Below are 11,889 nucleotides of genomic sequence, written 5' to 3' on the forward strand. Positions count from 1 at the left end.
ACCCTTCCAGGTGCTGAATCCCAAACTTCCGATGAACAGCGTTAACTGAGAACAGATGAGCGACCCAAAAAGCGGCGAGGCCTGCTTACTTGGGGATAAACTCACCTATGTGCGTGTCCGTTTGTCCGTGTGGTCCAGGAACCTGTACGCTTATCTGTCTGTCTGGTTGCGGGATACATTTCAGGCAAAAGGAATGCAGACAAGGAAGAAGTTTTGGTTCACAGTCTCGGCTCTGAAGACTTTGTTTACACACTGCGCACGTATCCAGTAAATTAATAGGAGTGGATACCGGCGTGGCCGCAGAAGCCGCGGGAGGGGGGGACATTTTAGCGGCGAGTCCACCGACAGGAGCATCCCCGACAGCTTCAGCCGCAGTCGGCTCTGCATTAGTGCTACTGGTCCCAGCCGGGCTAGCGCTACCGTTGGTTTCTCCTCCCGCACCAGCAGCCCCGCTGCTGCCGCTGCTACTGCTGCTAACGTCTCCACCTTCACTGCTGGGTGTAGGAGCCTCGTTTGCGTTCTCACGGGGCTCGCCTTCTTCGTCCCCCTTTGTATTTGTTTCTATGACTATTACTGCATTATCGGTTTTCGTCTCTGGCGGCTCAGTATCTTGAAGTGAAGGCACGGAGTCCGACTTAGCAGACGTTTCCATATCCTCTTCGCCTTTGTTATCCGCCATCTTCCTTCCTCTTAGAACCGCTGCACATCCTGCGTAACTTCTCGAATCAGGAGTACGTGTGGACGTCATGACGTCGACGCCCCTTTGATTTTCTGCACACGTGATGCAATCTGGGATCTGTGCATGGGCTGAAACACTTTCCGAAAGAACTAAAAAGGCGTTAGTAGAGAAATACTATAAAGTAAATTAACAAACAAATGTAACAAATTAAGTTGTTTATAGATAATATAATATTTTTAAGATTAATTATATATATATATATATATAATATATATATATATAATATATATATATACATACTACATAATACATACAAATCATACTACATGTATGTTATGTATATGTATACATACTAAATACATACATGTATTGTATGTATATTGTGTATTATATGTAATATATATTATGTATATGTATATGATATACTAGTGATATATATATATATGTATGTAATATAGTGTATAATATATTATTATATAATTGTATATATACAATATATATATATATTATATGATATAATACATGTATATTATGAGTATGTATATATAATAGATATATATATGATATGTATATGTATATATGTGATATATGTATATATGTGTATATGATATATGTATAATGTATATGTGTATATATATGTATATGATTATATATTATGTGAATGTGTATATTATTAATGTGTAATTAAATATATGTGTATATATACTATATATATATATAGTATATATATATATATATATATAGTATGTATATATATATATATATGTTTATTATATATATGTTATTGTGTATATATATGTGATATATATATATGTGTATATATATATGTGTATATATATATATATGTATATATATATATGTATGTATGTATGTATGTATGTATGTGTGTGTGTGTGTGTGTGTGTGTGTGTATAATATGTATACATCTTATTTGACTGTTGGAATACAGCTGAATGATTCAGCAATCACTGGCACTGATGCTAAGGCTGTAGGGGTCTGATTTGTCTCTTCTCCTATGAATGTGTGAAATGAGACCTTTACACCAGATGTTAGGACAATATCCTGACTGGAGGATCTTACTGATCAGCTTCTGCATCAACTAGATGAATATCTGCAAACAAGACAGGAACATGACATCCTGCCATGTTCTGTGTTTCTGTGTTTCTGGATGTTTGCCTTTTCCATGTGCTTCCCTGCCTGTGCCTTCCTGTTTGTCAGTGTGAGTGAGTTCTGTCTCTCTTTTCAGTTACGTCCTGTCTTATTGTGGAAGTCATTGCCTTTGTATCTCATCTTGTGTTTCTCTTCCTGTCTTTGTTCTAAACCCACCTTTGTTATTATTTGTCAGGGCCTAATTGTGTCTACCTATTCCTTGTTATCTTCCTTGCATGTCTGTGTTTTTCTGTCTTTTTAAAATTTGTTTTATTTGTTGTTAGTTTTGAACTTCCTCTTAACACTTGACACCATGACGTAACATTTAACTTAGCAGTGTGTTGTAATATTCTTCTTTTTAAAAATTGATTAACATAGCTTTGTTTTGAAAACCAAGTAACTTGGTTCATTTGTTGTCTTATTGTCTTATCTTTCTGTGACCTGACTTTAATATTGACCACAAAGTTCTGACAATCTCCAAAATCATAAATAATCTGCCTTTATCTTGCAGAGTCATTAATGTCAGTAAAAACACGTTTGACGTGGAGCTGGAGTATCTGCATTAGCAGGCTAATAGCACACCACAAATTTACACCTATCTTCATTAAATGACATTCTGTCTCCACCATCTTCTCCACCACTCATCCAGTTTCCTCACTGTGTCCAGTTTATGAGTCTGTAGGCTAATATGGCTTAAAGAACAATACACATTTAAAAAATCCACGTGTACCACTGAGAAATTCTGCAGCACTATTATTTATGATGTGAATCCCAAATGAAAACGCCATTCGCACTGGAGGACTAATGGGTCGCTTAGATTCCATCTCGAGATTTAATAAAAAAAAAATCATGATTTCATAAATCCTCAGTCAGATGAAATTGCCTAAAAGAACAGAGTTATTTAGCTCCTTACTTTTGTCACCTAAGCTTCAAAGTAAATTATTTACTTCAAAGGCTTTATATTACCCATAACAAGGTGGGGTCTGCTCATGTGAGAAGGAGAATGAGGAAACAGGCGTTTTAAGAAAGTATGGTTTTATGAAGGGTTTTAAAGGGCTTAGGGGCAATAAATGTGTCATTTGTTTATTATAATAGAAACATTTATAGTTAAACTCTGGCCAATAGTGTGATACAGAAAGAATGATAACCAAACATTAATGATTAAGCCATGTTAGGTATCAAAGACTGGATGGAAGGCATTTCTTTAAGCAGACGACTTAAGCAAGTCTGAATAAGCAAAAAGTATGGAAGAAATTGTTTTTGAAAATTAAACATCGCAAGGAATCTCTATTACTTGTCTCAATAATTTAAAAGGGAATGGGATGCAGTTTCTGCTTTGGTGGATGATAGGGCCCTTTGGATCAAACAAATACATTTTAAATTCAGTGTTAAGAAACTGCACTGGGGTAGAAGAACAGTCAGAATGATGTCTTTAAGTTTACCAAATTTAAGGGAACATGAGTGATAAAAGGAAAGCTATGATTAAAAATACAGGAGAAATAATAGACTAATTTACAGATTTGGACATACTGAACTAAATAGTATAATATTCAAAATGTGTTAAACTTTACAAATAGATGTGACCCACATGGACAAGAAACAGTAGAGAATGTTGCCTCACTGTCAGAAATATGAAGCATCTGATAGATATTTTACACTCAAGTACTCAAGAAATGAGTAATAGTAAGTCAGAATCTTAGACAAGCTAATTCGGCTAATAGAACATTGGGACTATTTCATAGAGCACCAGGAGGATCACACACACAGAATTATAGCATTTCATGAATTAATAATTAACTGCCCAATAAAATATTCATCAGTAAATGAATTTTCAAATGAATTTTTAATGTATTCTATTTATTAAGACATCAATAAAACAATTAATTATTTGATAATTCACTGCTCAATAAAAAGAGGAGTTAAATCATTCTTTAAAATGTTAAAAACAGATTTTCAAAATGTCTTATGAAATAAAATTTAAAGATAGAAATAAATAAATGGATTCCTAAATTAAATTAGGAATCCAAACTTTTCTGAAATCTAAAATAATGCTTGTTTCCCTTTTCGATTCATTCTCGTTTCCCATTAGCTATTGGACTACCCTCTCCGATGAGGCGTCAAAGGTTTGGTAAAATAATATGAGCACTAACAAGTTGTGTAGGGTCATGTTAAGATTACACAACTGGGATGTGACATTGTACCATGACTAATTTGCTTTGTTTTATTCACAAAGACCAAAAGAGTCATGGAAAGGTCACACGGAGAAGGTAATCAAATAGATAATAAGATCATTGATTTATTGTTTAGACTCAACATACTGCTGAGGAGGTCAGGGTTTCCAAAATGGAGAATCCAATAGCTAAGGAAAGGAAATTGAATTAAAAAGGAGGGATGGTATCATCATTTTAAATGTCAGAAAAGTTTTTAACTCCATTTACCCATTTCTCTTATTAAACCGTATTTTTTTTTCAACTATTTTGAAAATCTGTTTTTAAAATTTTTAATTTCAGGCTACTTCTTAAATTATGTTTTAACAAGCATTTCATATATTTTTCTTTAAACCCCTTTTCAGGTTGAGATATTTCATAATGGATAATAGTTTGTAGAAATATGTATTTTTAATCCCTATCGATTGATCAAATAATGAATTACTTTGTTAATGACAAAATTAAAAGAGGACATTGAAAACGTGATTTACTAATTAATGTTTTATTGCACATTTAACTATGAATTCATGGCACGCTTCAAAAAAGAAACATCAAGATAAACACTCCATACCATGCGGTGGCGCTAAAGTGCCAATTCGAAGAAGACGCGAAATTAAAGAAGAAGAAAGGGGACACTTGGATTTTGAGTTTATTTAGCAGAAAGCGAGACAGTTCAACAACTGAACGATATATAGACTGATTAAAAATGGCCGGGACGGCTTCAGTAGCTGGAGAAGTGTTTGTAGATGCTCTGCCGTATTTCGACCAAGGTTACGATGCGGCAGGTGTGAGAGAAGCGGTGAGTAAGCGGGCAGTTCGAACACAGCGTGTTAGCTAACCATGCTACATGGCACACTGCAATGTTTCAGCGGACACTGTAAGTTTGATATCTGAAGCTGGTTCATTTGCTCTGTTAACCAGACTCGTGTCAGGATAGTGTCTTTATTATATAGATTAAATGAAGTCTTGAAAAACCCATTTTTAATATATTTTATGTTATAAAAAAGCGAAATAGATGTGTCGATTAATTGAATAGTTTTTCCCTTTTCCCATTTTTAAGAATCGGTTCTTGACAGCCACCCTTCGACTGAGATAATTTCTCATGAAGTGAACAGTAGATTGGTCAAGAGATGGCCCAGATGTATCTCTCAGGTCCGGTGTCAGGTCTTTGCTATATTTTTCTAATTTCTTAAAGACATAACTTTCAGACTCACTAGATAGTTCTTAGGTCTGCCACTTCTTGTTTTGTTCAATTTCTACAAATTTCAGAACAGGCAGAGAAATACCAAATCTCCATTTAACAGCTCTTTGGCAATCAACTTGTTGACCCAAAACAATATTTTATGAATTCCTTCGGGGTTTTTCTTTTAATTTCTTTTTATTTTGTAGATTTAACAAAAGAAATGGGGGAAAAAAATTAGATGTTATCGTAAGAGGCTGCTGGTGACAAAGTATTTAAACATACAATTTAAGTTGGGTTTTCTCACTGAAAACAAGTGAGAAAGCAGCCCGTGTCCAAAGAAAACTTTTGAAGGATCTTCACAAAGCCTAATATATATTGGTGTCAGTGTTTTCAATAATTTCTTCGTGGTCACTACTAAACACTTCCCTGATCAAGACATTTCCCCTGGATCCTCCATTGGCTCTCATCACATCTAAGGTACACAGATTACTGCTGTTTGTGTCATGCAGCTCTACAGGGAGTGCAGAATTATTAGGCAAGTTGTATTTTTGAGGAATAATTTTATTATTGAACAACAACCATGTTCTCAATGAACCCAAAAAACTCATTAATATCAAAGCTGAATGTTTTTGGAAGTAGTTTTTAGTTTGTTTTTAGTTTTAGCTATTTTAGGGGGATATCTGTGTGTGCAGGTGACTATTACTGTGCATAATTATTAGGCAACTTAACAAAAAACAAATATATACCCATTTCAATTATTTATTTTTACCAGTGAAACCAATATAACATCTCCACATTCACAAATATACATTTCTGACATTCAAAAACAAAACAAAAACAAATCAGCGACCAATATAGCCACCTTTCTTTGCAAGGACACTCAAAAGCCTGCCATCCATGGATTCTGTCAGTGTTTTGATCTGTTCACCATCAACATTGCGTGCAGCAGCAACCACAGCCTCCCAGACACTGTTCAGAGAGGTGTACTGTTTTCCCTCCTTGTAAATCTCACATTTGATGATGGACCACAGGTTCTCAATGGGGTTCAGATCAGGTGAACAAGGGGCCATGTCATTAGTTTTTCTTCTTTTATACCCTTTCTTGCCAGCCACGCTGTGGAGTACTTGGACGCGTGTGATGGAGCATTGTCCTGCATGAAAATCATGTTTTTCTTGAAGGATGCAGACTTCTTCCTGTACCACTGCTTGAAGAAGGTGTCTTCCAGAAACTGGCAGTAGGACTGGGAGTTGAGCTTGACTCCATCCTCAACCCGAAAAGGCCCCACAAGCTCATCTTTGATGATACCAGCCCAAACCAGTACTCCACCTCCACCTTGCTGGCGTCTGAGTCGGACTGGAGCTCTCTGCCCTTTACCAATCCAGCCACGGGCCCATCCATCTGGCCCATCAAGACTCACTCTCATTTCATCAGTCCATAAAACCTTAGAAAAACCAGTCTTGAGATATTTCTTGGCCCAGTCTTGACGTTTCAGCTTGTGTGTCTTGTTCAGTGGTGGTCGTCTTTCAGCCTTTCTTACCTTGGCCATGTCTCTGAGTATTGCACACCTTGTGCTTTTGGGCACTCCAGTGATGTTGCAGCTCTGAAATATGGCCAAACTGGTGGCAAGTGGCATCTTGGCAGCTGCACGCTTGACTTTTCTCAGTTCATGGGCAGTTATTTTGCGCCTTGGTTTTTCCACACGCTTCTTGCGACCCTGTTGACTATTTTGAATGAAACGCTTGATTGTTCGATGATCACGCTTCAGAAGCTTTGCAATTTTGAGACTGCTGCATCCCTCTGCAAGATATCTCACTATTTTTGACTTTTCTGAGCCTGTCAAGTCCTTCTTTTGACCCATTTTGCCAAAGGAAAGGACGTTGCCTAATAATTATGCACACCTGATATAGGGTGTTGATGTCATTAGACCACACCCCTTCTCATTACAGAGATGCACATCACCTAATATGCTTAATTGGTAGTAGGCTTTCGAGCCTATACAGCTTGGAGTAAGACAACATGCATGAAGAAGATGATGTGGACAAAATACTCATTTGCCTAATAATTCTGCACTCCCTGTACAGTCTGTAGTAAGAGCAGTGCCATAACAGGAGAGCTGACAACAGAAAAGCACTCTGACACTCCCACGGCATTGTGTGCAACACTATTTGGCAAAAAACAGTTAGTCATTCAGCACTTAAAGATTTTTGTTAGATACCTTCATATTTTTGTAAGATTTATCTATTGCATATGTTTGGATTTGATTCTCTTAGTATGTGAGCAGTATTTAATGTTTTCTTGATTTGCTGTAAGTCGGAGTCCATTAGACTAGTACAGTTTTACAGCAACATTTATCTTTCTTCTCATATTTTTCTCAACTTGCAGCTCAATGACTCAATGACTCTACTTGTCCAGTCATTGATCTCCTTCATGCTCAAGAATAAGATTGCATCTGTCTTTAGATCAACAAGGCAAACATTTGGATAAAACACTCAAAAGGGACATCAAATCCTGTACATATTGTTGCAGTAGAATATTTGAATATGGCAGCAATGGGAATGTTTGATTTTCCACTAGTCTGTTATCAGAAGTTATGTTCTCTAAGGGTCTGATTCATTTTTCCATGTGTATGAAAAAAAGAGAAGTGTACCTTTTAACCAATTAGTATTACCCCACAGTTTCAAAACTGATGAATTCCTAATTAAAAGGCTACACCTCAAAGAGTTTCAGTTGTCGAATAACAAGAAGTGAATTGTGCAACTCTAATGCAATTCATTTCAAGTGAATTTCCCAGTGGCTGCAAAATATTCCCCGTGCCAAACACGAATCGTGTTTCTTCCTTCAGGCAGCAGCGTTGGTCGAAGAAGAGACCAGAAGATACCGACCTACAAAAAACTACCTGAGTTACCTGCCTACTCCTGATTTCTCTGCTTTTGAGGTGATGAACTCATCAGAAGTTTAAAACCTTCTTAGTGGTTTCAGCTGCTGACAAGGAAATAATGGTGCTTCTTCTTTGTTCTCACCCCCTTCAGACAGAAATAATGAGGAATGAATTTGAGCGGTTGGCAGCTCGGCAGCCGATGGAACTCCTGAGTATGAAGAGGTAAATCCTACCAGCTGTAAGAGCCTGATGGTAGCTTAGCTGCAAGTTGAGCTTTTTGCTTATTTGCCACAGAGGAAGAGAGATGCATTCATATAGTCAACCTACTACACTGCTTCTAAGTTCTTTCTAGGCTGTTCACCCATTCACTGATTCACACTGTAAAGTTGTGTTTTTAATGCAGTGTAGTCTCGGGGCCCAAAGATCACAACCATTCATTTAAAGTTTGTCAAGGATGATGCAAAATATGGTCCTTAAATTGTTGATCTGCTGTTGTGCAGTCCTGTGAGTTTTTGTCCAAAGCTTCAGCTGTTGGTCACATTTGACTTAAGAATATTTTCGTATACAGAGGGTTCATGGTCAACTCAGTGACTGCAAGCTGCCCAGGCCCTGTGGCTGCAAAACAAGCACAAATCCACCGTGCTTGATAGTTGATGTGAGGCACTTGTGCTGATGTGCTGTGTTTGGTTTTTCCTTTGTTACAGAAGTGTTTTGGTTTGTTCAAATGCAACTTTTTCTAATTTTACTGTCATAAACTTTAACATTTAACATGCTAATCTAGGATTTGTAGCATCGTTTTAACAAACGGTCAAAACTTCAGCTCTTATAGAGGTGCTCACAGGTGCTGATGATTAGTTACTAAATTACATTTGAGTGGCATGATACAGTCATAATTCATATGCAAGCATGATGGGTGTACTTAGTTTTTCACAGGATTTCATAGATTCTTGTGAAAAAACTGTTTTTATACAACTTGACTTGCTTTTCCAGTAGTAGCTGTATTCCTCCCCTTCTTTAATTACACAACTGTTCAAGTCACATGCCATATCATACATGATTCTGGCACCACATTAAAAAAAGAAAAAAAAAATAGAAATTCAACATTTTATGTAGCACTTAAATGATTTCCACATTTTCAGACAGGTCGGTTAACTCAGCTTTTGTTGTTGTTTTTTTTTTTAAATGTACGTTGTTGATAGTATTCCAAAATCTTTGGAAAACGGGGTAGTAACTGAGATGTGAGTGAAGTTGGCCCCCCACCTTCTTCAAATCCAGCAAAAGTGGTGTCACATGTTTGTGCTGGTTTGTGCTGCAAAAATGTTTGTTTGTGCCACTATCATTTCAAAGATATTAATAAAAGTTTCTAGAGGTCATCTAAGGTCAGGAGGTAGATGACTTCTTCGGTACAGTAATGATGGTGGAGGCTTCAATGCAAGTGGGAACGACAGCCTGACCCTAATGATGTGTTCAAGATGTCTGTGAAGACCTTTGTGAGTTCCACAGCATAGTCCGTCAGTGCTCGTCCAAGGATGTTATCAGGACCTGGAGCTTTGCTTGTATTAATTTTGGCAAGGGATCTCCACACACTGTCTGGGGATTGTATCACCACGGTCTGCAGAGTGGGCTTGTAGTCTGTGATGGTTTGTATTCCTTGTCACTGCCTCTGAGTATCTCTGCTATCACTGAAGCTTTGCAAAATCCTCCTGGATTACTGCCTTTTCATCTCTGATGCCACGTGACAGGTTTGCCCTTGCTGTTCTTAGGCTCACCTAATCCTCGGCTCTGAAGGCTGCATTTCTCAACCTTAGGAGCCTTGGACCTCACCTGTGAGCCATGGTTTCTGATTGGCCTGGACAGTGATAGCCCTGGTCTCTGTGACATCATCGATGCATTTTGGGATGTAGGCAATGACAGTTTCGGTATATTCCTGAAAGTCTGTGGTGTTGTCGTGTGTGGCAGCCTTTTTAAAGATCTCCCAGTCTCTGGTGGAAAAGCAGTCTTGCAGTGCCATCAATTTTGTCTGATTTGGGTAATGTGGGGGGGCTGGTTGACCTTCTGGCCTTTAAATTTTCTTTAATATCTTTAAAATGATAGCGGCACAAACAAAAATTTTAGCAGCACAAATGTTTGATACCACTTTTGTTGGTTTTGAAGAAGGTGGGGGGGGCAACTTCACTCACATGTAACTTAGTATTTTTCTGCTTTTTTTTTTTTTTTTTTGGCCTTCATTTCTGTTTATTGTTTCACATGTTAAAGTTTAACCCTCTGCTGTAAAAGGCTGTTGGGGTATTATCATCGCTAAGTTTGTTAATGCAAAAACTAAAGAAAGAAAGCAACATAGCAGCTACAGACGCTATCATAGGTGCATCTACTAAAAATCTCATGAGTTCTCGGTGACCGCAACCTCAAGTTCAGAGGTCAAGTTTTCTGAAAACCTTGTGAGAGCGATAATTGAAGAACCCAGCGATGTAGGATTTTCAAGTTGATACCATCGGCGTGTCTACTAGGCAGAGGGGTAGCACTGGTGATCACCAGTATTTTAATAAATGTTTTCCTCATTGAGGTATGAGTTGCCGGCGCCCTCATCAGGACAGAAGAATGACATTACAGCGTGGCAGGAGTGCGTGAACAACTCAATGGCCCAGCTGGAGCACCAGGCGGTCCGTATCGAGAACCTGGAGCTCATGTCGCATTATGGAACCAACGCATGGAAGGCCTACAACGAGTGCGTACAGTCTCCAGATCCAGTCTGCACAGTGTTGATGTCTGTGGGGAAATACTGCTAACACGTGTCGTGTTTGATTTTTTTTTTTTTTCTTTTTTCAGCAACTTGGCCTTCATGATCGAGATGGCACAAAAGGAACTTCACAAATTCAGGTGAGTTCATTGCCTCAAACTTTTTGCTCCAAAACACGGTGTTTAATGTGTTTTAATATTTACCTGTTGGTGTGTTTGTTCTGCCACACAGGAAGCAAATTCAGGATTTGAACTGGCAGCGTAAGAATGATCAGTTGGCAGCAGGAGCCAAACTCAGAGAGCTGGAGTCTAAGTATGTTGTTGGAAGAGTTTACATTTGTATCACTGACGCACAGAAGTTTTCCGTCTGTTTTAACATCTGTATTTGTGCCCTCAACAGCTGGGTGTCACTCGTCAGTAAGAACTATGAGATCGAGCGGGCAATCGTTCAGCTGGAAAACGAAGTCACTCAACTCCGGCAACAGCAGGGAGACGAAAACAAGGAGAACATCCGACAGGACTTTTAGGAGCTACTGATCCCGCGGTCGGATTCCATCTTGGCTTGTGAGGCTAACAGGACTAAGAAGCAACCTTAGGACTGAAGTTTTTTTGCCGCGTTCCAAATGCGCCCATGAATCTCAATTTGCAGCACACAGTTTACCACTGTACACCTTATTCCAGTGTAAAAACACGACACAATACATCATCTTTTCACAAACGGAAAGTCGAACACAATAAAACGGCTTTTGTTGCCTCACGTGGTTTGGTAGGACAGGCAGATGAAATATCACATGTGACATTATTTAGTCTGTTGGCTGTAAGTGCTAATGATATTATAGCATTAGTGTTTTGTCACATGAGCTCATTTCGGAAGTTTACATCGACCTGATTCTTCAAGCTCTCTTCCAGCTCAACAGTGTGTTTGGAAAAATGTACATAGTTTGTTGTTTGAAGCCAGACTCATCTTTATGAGCTCCAGCATGATTTCAATTAATGTAATTTTTTAAAGCGGTTTTAATAAATTGAACTTTTCTTATATTGTAGTGTGAATTTGATT

At 38.0% G+C, this 11,889-nt stretch overlaps 2 protein-coding genes across 5 annotated transcripts in view; one reads left to right on the forward strand and one right to left on the reverse strand.

Moving 5' to 3' along the window:
* Positions 1-736, reverse strand: part of trim33 (tripartite motif containing 33) — a 30,858-nt gene extending 30,122 nt beyond the window's left edge. For all 4 annotated transcript variants that reach the window (XM_005931467.2, XM_005931466.3, XM_005931465.2 and 1 more), the window contains exon 1: positions 106-736. In XM_005931467.2, coding sequence (XP_005931529.2) covers positions 106-679 — 574 coding nt within the window. In that variant the 5' untranslated portion in view covers positions 680-736. The remainder of the gene's footprint in view (positions 1-105) is intronic.
* A 3,890-nt stretch (positions 737-4,626) lies between these two features.
* On the forward strand, positions 4,627-11,866 carry bcas2 (BCAS2 pre-mRNA processing factor). Its single transcript, XM_005931468.3, has 7 exons — positions 4,627-4,834; positions 8,061-8,153; positions 8,248-8,318; positions 10,660-10,821; positions 10,923-10,973; positions 11,065-11,145; positions 11,233-11,866. Exons 1-7 carry the CDS (start codon positions 4,742-4,744, stop codon positions 11,357-11,359), a joined length of 678 nt encoding a protein of 225 aa, XP_005931530.1. The 5' UTR covers positions 4,627-4,741; the 3' UTR covers positions 11,360-11,866.
* The last annotated feature ends 23 nt before the right edge of the window (positions 11,867-11,889 follow it).

This window comes from Haplochromis burtoni, unplaced genomic scaffold, assembly GCF_018398535.1.
Source record: "Haplochromis burtoni strain Fernald_Lab_line unplaced genomic scaffold, NCSU_Asbu1 Contig_141, whole genome shotgun sequence".
In the NCBI taxonomy this organism is placed as follows: Eukaryota; Metazoa; Chordata; class Actinopteri; order Cichliformes; family Cichlidae; genus Haplochromis; species Haplochromis burtoni.

Bases quoted from the DNA above. Each gene is read 5' to 3' on its own strand.
- bcas2 (XM_005931468.3), top strand. From the start codon at position 4,742: ATGGCCGGGACGGCTTCAGTAGCTGGAGAAGTGTTTGTAGATGCTCTG. The intron at 8,154-8,247 runs GTGATGAACTCA...CACCCCCTTCAG, and splicing joins CTGATTTCTCTGCTTTTGAG to ACAGAAATAATGAGGAATGA. The intron at 8,319-10,659 runs GTAAATCCTACC...TTCCTCATTGAG, and splicing joins GAACTCCTGAGTATGAAGAG to GTATGAGTTGCCGGCGCCCT.